We start from the raw sequence: 8,361 nt of genomic DNA, 5'->3' as shown, positions 1-8,361 counted from the left end.
CACACTTCTTGGTTTAAAACGTCAAAATGCTTCAGGAAGTGCATTGCTTTAATAAAGTGAGGTTAGTATCATGGGTTTATAAGGGATTTATTCATGGGTTGATTCACTGAGACTCTAGAATTTAAGGGGTTTTTCATGTCTTCTGGTTATTAATGAGTTATTAATGGAAGGTTCCTGTCTGCCTGAATTTTGCATTAAAATAGAAAGTAAGCAGTCAAACATTAAGGGGAGTTTAAGGAGGTTTTGATGGGGTCTCCTCCATTAATAACTCCCTTAATTAATTTTAAGGGGATTTTGCATGAATTAAGGGGTGAATTAATGTAAATGAATGAAAATGTGAGGTTATTTTAGGGGATTACTGGTTCTGCATTACTTAAACCTGAACCTTCAAACTTCAACCTTCTCTGTTCTCTCCTTTCAATGTTCAATGTTTATTTTTTTCCCACAAATCCCTGTCTGTTTGTCCTCCTCCGTCTCTTCAGACCTGCAGCAGGTTTCTCTTCAGACCTGCAGCAGGTTTCTCTGCAGGCTGAGGACAGACGCAGACTCTCAGCAGCTGGAGGTTTTCCCGTCAACTGTGAACTGATCTCAGTCAGGATCAGAGAACATTCTGGTCTGTTGTGAACTCTGTGTGGCTGCAGAACTCCACAGAGAAAAACTCAACATCCAGTTTATCAAAGCATCTGATCCAGAAACACAGAGAGGAGAAACTGAAGGAGAAACAAGGAGCCGCTGCTGAGGAAGCAGTGAAGTAATGTGATTACTTCTGAAATGAGGAATAAGTAAAGAGTCATTGATTACCATTGATTTAGTTTTAATCAGTTTTTTTCTTCCATGTGTGATTGTAAACTCTCTTTGCATCGAAGTCTTTATTGGATTTTTGGACGCACTGCTGTTAGATTCAGTTTGTGATGTTGAGATTATGAAGTGAGAAAAATAAAAATGTAAAATGAGAATCTCTCCTCACCTCTGACAGAAGGAGTCCTGATCAGACCTCGACCTCCGACCTGACCTTTGACCCCCGGGAAGCGGAACTGACCCGGTATGGCGGCGTACGCCTGGGGGCGTAAAACACCGGGGCACCCAGGTACGCTGCTGAGGGGTCATACACCTGGAGGAGGAGAGGAGGAGGGGAGGAGGGGAGGAGAGAGAGAGAGAGAGAGGAGAGGAGAGAGAGAGAGAGGAGAGGAGAGAGAGGAGGAGGAGGAGAGGGGAGAGGAGAGAGAGAGGAGGGGAGGAGAGAGGAGAGGAGAGAGAGAAGAGGAGAGGAGAGAGAGGAGAGAGAGGAGAGGAGGAGGAGAGGAGGAGAGAGAGAGGAGGAGAGGAGAGAGGAGGAGAGAGGAGGAAAGAGAAGAGGAGAGGAGGAGGAGAGAGAGGAGAGGAGGAGGAGGAGAGAGGAGAGGAGAGAGGAGAGAGAAGAGGAGAGGAGAGAGAAGAGGAGGAGGAGAGGAAGAGAGGAGGAGAGGAGAGGAGGAGGAGAGAGGAGAGGAGGGGAGGAGAGAAGGGGAAAAGAGAGGAAGAGAGAGGAGGAGAGGAACGGAGGAGAGGAGAAATTGAAATTGAAAAAACTAATTAAAGACTCCATCAAGTGTCATTGTGTGATTTGCTTCCTGTGTTGACACATTTCAGAATGAAACAGGAAGTGAGGGGGGGCAGCGTCAGTGGGAGGGGCTTATTTGAATATTAATGAGATATGGAGGAAGTGGTTGTGGAGGAATATTCTCCACCTCCGTCGCTCCGTCTGGGAAAAGAGTTTCAGAAACAAAAACACTTCCTCCTTCATCCATGTTGCAGCTGAACCGAGCTGCATGCTGGGAAAAAAAAAACAGCTGGGGTGGGGGGGGGGGGGGGATAATTCCACCGGTTATGAAAAATTTGATTGGATGAAATGTTTGTCTCCGCCCCCGAGTGCAGGATGAGTCAACAGAAAGAGACTCTGTTCATTTTCATATAACATTTCTAGAAATCAAAATTTTGTGTTTTTTTATGCCTGAACAGGTGACCAGTGAGTCCAGCAACATCGGCAAAAAAGTAAAAAAAAAGAGTTATTATTATTATACATTTTCCAGCTTGTCCCCTGGCTGGGCCGGGGGCCAGGGGTTGGGCCTACCTGTCCCAGAGTGTAGGCGGCGTAGTCGGCCTGCAGCAGAGAGCCGCCGCGGCCCCCGGTTCCCCGGGTGTAACGAACATAACTGTCCTTATCCACCGGCTTGGCCAGGGTCACCTCTATAGGAGAGCCATCTACTACCTGAGAGAGAGAGAGAGAGAGAGAGAGAGGGAGAGAGAGGGAGAGAGAGAGAGAGAGAGAGAGAGAGAGGAGGGAGGGAGAGAGAGAGAGAGAGAGAGAGAGAGAGGAGGGGGAGAGGGAGAGAGAGAGAGAGAGGGAGAGAGAGAGAGCGAGAGAGAGAGAGAGGGAGAGCGAGAGGAGGGAGAGAGAGAGAGAGAGGGAGGGGGAGAGAGAGAGAGCGAGAGAGAGAGAGAGGAGGAGAGAGAGAGAGCGAGAGAGAGAGGGAGGGAGGGAGAGAGAGAGAGACAGTGACGTTAATACAGAACCCGTTAATATAGAACCTGTTAATATAGAACCTCCTTGATAGAACCTCCCTGTGCTGCACCTAGAGCTAAAATCAATGACTCTCATCTAGCCATGGCTACGGGACAGCAACAGAAAAAGATTAGAAACTTTGGAAATTTGCAAACGTCTACAAACATCAACAAACAGGAACGTTATTGAGTATAAAGCAGGCTGTAAGGATCCATGTTAGTTTGCCTCCTCTACCCTGTACCAGTCATCTAGCCTAATGTTAGACAGCAGCCTAAAACTAGGCTACAATTAATATAGATAAGAAGTGACATCAAGAGGTTTAACCGTTATTTTCAACAGAGCAAAAGTTAGCACTTGTCCCTCCTGCTCCTCCAGCAAGTTAAAAATGTCAAACTGATGCTCTGTGCCAGCAGTTATTTTACGGAGGACTTTCCACCCAGTAGGAGTTGGTGTGAGTTTGAAGTTGTAACTTAACTCTACGTTGGAACTATTTCAGTTGGTGCAACCGTTCAGATTTTAGTAATGTGTAAACTGGGACTTAGTGAGACTTTATGTTCAAACTGGCCTACGTTTGAACTGAAGCTGCTGCTCTTTACAGAGCTTCTTCTGCCTGGAAGCTGCTTCTCACCAACATCACACAGACCAAGACACATTTTCTTTCATAAAGTCACTAAAACAAAAACTGATGAATCTCAAATAGCTGTTGTTGCTGTTTTGGAACCTTTTTGTTTGTTTTTATTAATTTTTTTTGTTGCCGTGTGTTTGTGATAATTTTGCTTTTGTTTCCATTATAGGTTACTGCTATTTACTGTTTTATGTGTAGAGTCATTTCATTTATTTTCTGATCTTTATATTTGGCTTATATGGCTTTTTCTTGTTGATACTGTGTGATTTCAAGTTGTCTTTTTATTGTTGTTGTTTTTGTGTGGAGCCCAGGAAGACTAGTGAGCACTTTGTGGAAGCTAATGGGGATCCAAATAAAGAATAAAGAATAAAGGTAAAAAGCAGGAGGAGAAGGAGAAGGAATGGAGGGGAAAGAGGGAAGATGAGCAGCTGAGGAAAGAAAGAAAGAAAGAAAGAAAGTAAGAAAGTAAGAAAGAAAGAAAGAAAGAGAAAGAAAGAAAGAAGAAAGAAAGAAAGAAAGAAAGAAAGAAAGAAAGAAAAGAAAGAAAGAAAGAAAGAAAGAAAGAAAGAGAAAGAGAGAAAGAGAAAGAAAGAAAGAGAAAGAAAGAAATAAAGAAAGAAAGAAAGAAAGAAAGAAAGAAAAGAGAAAGAAGAAAGAAAGAGAAAGAAAGAAAGAAAGAAAGAAAGAAAGAAGAAGCACGCTCGTCTCACCTTGCCGTTCAGGGCGTTCATGGCGCTGATGGCGTCTTCTCTCTGGGTGAAATGGACGAAGGCGTAGTCTCTGATCTTCTTCACCCGCTCCACCGCTCCTGCACACACACACACACACACACACACACACACACACACACACACACACACACACACACACGCTGACTTCATGCTGTGTTTCAGAGACCACGGAAGAAATCAGAAATTTAGAGTTTTCCAGCTAGGAAAAATACTGAGGATCGGCCCTTCAAACTGGAATTCCAAGTCAGAAACCCAGTAGAAGTAGTATTAGCAGTAGCAGTAGTAGTAGTAGTATTTGTAGTAGTAGTATTTGTAGTAGTAGTATTTGTAGTAGTAGTATCAGTCCAGTACCTGGTTTGAGGCTGTTGAACTCCTTCTCGATCGTCTCTTCTGTCGTCTGCAGCATCAGGTTTCTGACGTACAGGATCTTGACGGTTGCCATGGTATCCTCATCCACCTCCACCTCAGGCTCCGCCCAGTCCACAGCGATGGCATGACCCCACAGCTGGATCCGACCTGGGGGGGGGGGGGGGGGGGAGAGAGAGAGGGAGAGAGAGAGAGGGGGGGGGGGGGGAGAGAGAGAGGGAGGGAGGGAGAGAGACAGGCAGAGAGAGAGGGAGAGAGAGAGAGAGGGGGGGGAGAGGGAGAGAGAGAGAGGGAGGGAGAGAGAGAGAGAGAGAGAGGGGGGGGAGGGAGAGAGAGAGAGGGAGGGAGAGAGAGAGAGAGAGGGAGAGGGAGAGGGAGAGAGAGAGGGGGGGGGAGGGAGAGAGAGAGAGGGAGAGAGAGAGACAGGCAGAGAGAGAGGGAGAGAGAGAGAGTAATGCAGCAGCAGAATCACCAGTTACTCAGCAGCAGAAACTAAACTGTGGAGCCAACATGGCCGCCGCTGGCTGAACTCTTTCCCTCATGTTGGTTTAGTCTGGTGTTACGTAAACACTGTAAACTCTAAACTCTTATCAGTTAGACTGATCTGTTTATCAGGCAATACACCAACTAATTTATACATAAAACACTTTTAATAACTGCAGTAAAAACACGTAATTTACAGTTTAGACTGTGCTGAAGTTTAAAGCAATATTCCACTTAGTTTAACAATATAATCTCTTCACCAAGACCAGATGCAGCTGGACCAGTTTGTAGCGTTCAGATTTTTACTTCCTGTTCATTTGAATGGAAACTGACACTGAACATGTTGGAGGACAGATTCAACATCAGATCCTGCTGTAAGATGACAAAGCCTCCTGGATCCATCTGCACTTTGCATTTCTATTCTTGCTTTACACTAAAATTAGTATGTAAAGCTCCATCTCCTCCACTGTCCAGAGTTTTATTTAGTGTCTTTCTGTCCATTCAAAGCTGTGTGTGTGGTGTCATGAACCAAAAACTCTCTCAATCCATTTCTCCACCTTCATTTTCCAGCATCTCTCTGAGCCTTACCAAGAACAGGCCGTTTCTGTCTCTGTGTCTTTAAGGCTCATTAATATTAACGACCCCTCCGTTCCTATTGGCTAACCGTTTCCAGAGTGAAACGTGAGACGCCGCGGCCCGGCGGCTACAGGTAGGGAAAACTCTCCGGTAATAAACAATGACAACCGCTCAACAGCTTTGAAAAAAACTCTTTGTTAGTCTGTTATTTCTTACAAAAATGATAATGAGCGAACCTTTGTGACGTCACAAAGTTACGGAAGTCCAAACGGCTCGTTTAGAGGCTCGCTGCACTAATATGGATTGTGTGGATTTAGTTTAGATACTTTCACCATGTTTAGATAGACCATCCAACTCCTTTATCACCACAGAGGAGAGGGGAGTCCTGCTTTACACCATGTGACCTTTAAAAATAAAAGAAGATCCGGTCTCCCAAACAGGAACTATCTCTCCTAAATGGTATCCCTCCGCTGTGTTCTCTTCTATCAGTAAAATGCAGTTTGGTGAAATTCTGCTTTTAATCTCTGACTCTCTTTTGACCTCCTGGTTTTTTATTTTAACTGTCTTCTCTTTCTCCGTATTTGATATGTTCTATTCTCTGTCTTATTCATTGATATTGTCTGTTGTGTGTTGTTGTTGTAGCTTCTTTGAGTATCTAGAAAAGCGCTATACAAATATAATGTATTATTATTATTATTATTATTAATAAAGCGTCGGACCAACAGTCAGCTGGAAATCACAGCAGCAGGATCTGATGCTGGATCTGTCCTCCAACGTGTTCAATGTCAGTTTCCATTCAGATGAACAGGAAGTAAAAATCTGAACGCTACAAACTGGTCCAGCTGATCTGATCCTGGTCAGCAGATTATATTCTGCTTTTCAGATAAATACCTCCATGTTGAAACTAAGAGGAATATTGATTTAAAATGTGTCTAAATGTGACTGTAGGTGTTTTCCACAGCAGGAACCTGATGGAAACAGCCAGAGTCTGACGTCTTTATCTTTATGGCTGTTCCTCTGACCGAGTCACTCAGCTTATCTTATCGCCACTCCGCTAACAGCTGCTCCTCCATTGGACGGTGACCCAGTGACACGGGCTCTGATTGGCTGCTGATAACACGGCCTTTAAGTAACTCGACGTTTTATGATGTTGTGTTTCCTTGACTCATTATGGCTGAAATGTTTGTACTTTGGCTGCTCTAAACCTCGTGTTAGCGTTCGGTCCGTTCATGAACCTGCAGTGAGGAAGCATGGCAGACTGCAGAGGGAGGAAGTCTCCCAGCTGTGAGGAAACAGAATGTGAACTGGATCAGAAAGACAGGAGACAGAACCGAAGTCCATTAGATAACATGAAAGTCCACTTCTGAGGGAGTTTGTCTCGACTCGCTGACATAAATCAAAACATTATGAATCAAATAAAAGACAGTTCAACAAATCAAACACATTCAGTCGTAATGTGGATTAGCATCACGTGTTCTGCATCAAACAGCAGCTGAGGTTCCTTTAACATGCTGTGATGCTCAGTATTGATCATATGAAACACCATGTGGAATCTCAGATATGTAGAAAGGAAAAACAAAAAAAACATAACTTCACTGAATTAAATTAAACTTCCTGAAATTCAAATTAAATTCACATTCTGTTTCCTGTAGTTTTTTTTTTTCCAGATTCCAATTCAATCAATCCAATTGGACGATTGCTCTACTGAACAGTAGATTGAAGCTCTTTCTTCATTGGCTAGTTTCCTAGTAACACACACTGTGATTGGTCAGTCTCTGTAGCAGTAGCTTGAAGCTCTCTATCAGCTGTTTTCTCAGTGACACACTCTGATTGGTCACTCTGCCTAGCAGTAGATTAAAGCTCTCTTTTCATTGGCTAATTCCACAGTAACATAGGTTCTGATTGGTCAGTCTGTATCCATCGGATAGTTTGTCACTATGCTGTGATTGGTCGGTCTGTAGCTAAAAGTAGATTGAAGCTCTCTTTCCATTGGCTGTGATTGGTCAGTCTCTACCAGGAAGTGTTCTCAGTAACACATATTCTGATTGGTCGGTCTATCTGACTGTAGTGTGAAGCTCTTTCTCCACTGGTTAGTTTGTCAGGATCTCAGGCTGTGATTGGTCGGTGCGTACCTGGCGGCAGCGTGTCAGTATCTCAGGCTGTGATTGGTCGGTGCGTACCTGGCGGCAGCGTGTCAGTATCTCAGGCTGTGATTGGTCGGTGCGTACCTGGCGGCAGCGTGTCAGTATCTCAGGCTCTGATTGGTCGGTGCGTACCTGGCAGCAGCTTGCGGCGGGCCATGGCGGCGGCCCGGTGGCTCTCGTACTCGACGAAGGCGAAGCCGCGGTTCTTGGACTTGTCGGCGGCGCTCGGGTAGACGATGACCTCGACCACGCCGTCCGTCACCTTCCTCATCTCGCCCAGGATCTCCTCGCGCTTCTTCGTTTTGGGAATCCCGCCGACGAACAGACGGCAGTTATCCACGCTCGCACAGACGCCCAGGAGACGGCCGTTCCTGCAGAGACACGGGCGGGAATACAAGAACGTGTGGAAAATGTTAATAAAATATTGAAATAAATAAAAGATAATGATAATAAATATGTGATAAATGATAAGACGAAGGGACTGACAAGGTTTCCCACTGCTGTAACTGGAGAGCAGTTTGTGTGTTTGTGTGTCCCACCATGGAGGAGAGGAGAGAGGAGATGAGAGGAGAGAAGAGAGAGGAGACAAGGAGAGGAGGAGAGAGGAGAGGAGAGGAGAGGAGGAGAGAGGAGAGGAGAGGAGAGGGAGACAAGGAGAGGAGGAGAGGGGAGGAAGAGAGGAGAGGAGACAACGAGAGGATGAGAGGACAGGGGAGAGGAGAGGAAACAAGGAGAGGAGACAAAGAGAGGAGAGGAGGAGAGGAGAGGAGAGGAGGAGAGGAGACAAGGAGAGGAGGAGAGGGGAGAGGAGAGGAGACAAGGAGAGGAGACAAGGAGAGGGGGAGAGGGGAGAGGAGACAAGGAGAGGAGAGGAGGAGAGGAGATGAGACAAGG

The 8,361-nt window shown here is 45.4% G+C and overlaps 1 protein-coding gene across 1 annotated transcript in view; it reads right to left on the bottom strand.

Annotated features, from left to right (window-relative positions):
* Nucleotides 1-967: 967 nt before the first annotated feature.
* a1cf (apobec1 complementation factor) overlaps nucleotides 968-8,361 on the bottom strand; it is a gene marked incomplete at both ends in the record, with an annotated part of 8,629 nt that continues 1,235 nt past the window's right edge. Inside the window, 6 exon segments of the mRNA XM_071544207.1 lie at nucleotides 968-1,060; nucleotides 1,063-1,111; nucleotides 2,111-2,248; nucleotides 3,878-3,975; nucleotides 4,250-4,414; nucleotides 7,600-7,838. Coding sequence (XP_071400308.1) covers nucleotides 968-1,060; nucleotides 1,063-1,111; nucleotides 2,111-2,248; nucleotides 3,878-3,975; nucleotides 4,250-4,414; nucleotides 7,600-7,838 — 782 coding nt within the window.

The sequence above is a fragment of the Centroberyx affinis genome, unplaced genomic scaffold (assembly GCF_046629955.1).
Source record: "Centroberyx affinis isolate AG114_WGS23_722 - 3 ecotype Tasmania unplaced genomic scaffold, CSIRO-AGI_Caff_v1 ptg004487l_1, whole genome shotgun sequence".
In the NCBI taxonomy this organism is placed as follows: Eukaryota; Metazoa; Chordata; class Actinopteri; order Beryciformes; family Berycidae; genus Centroberyx; species Centroberyx affinis.
Note: the sequence above shows the minus strand (reverse complement) of the source record. Positions and strands in the feature narration are given on the sequence as shown.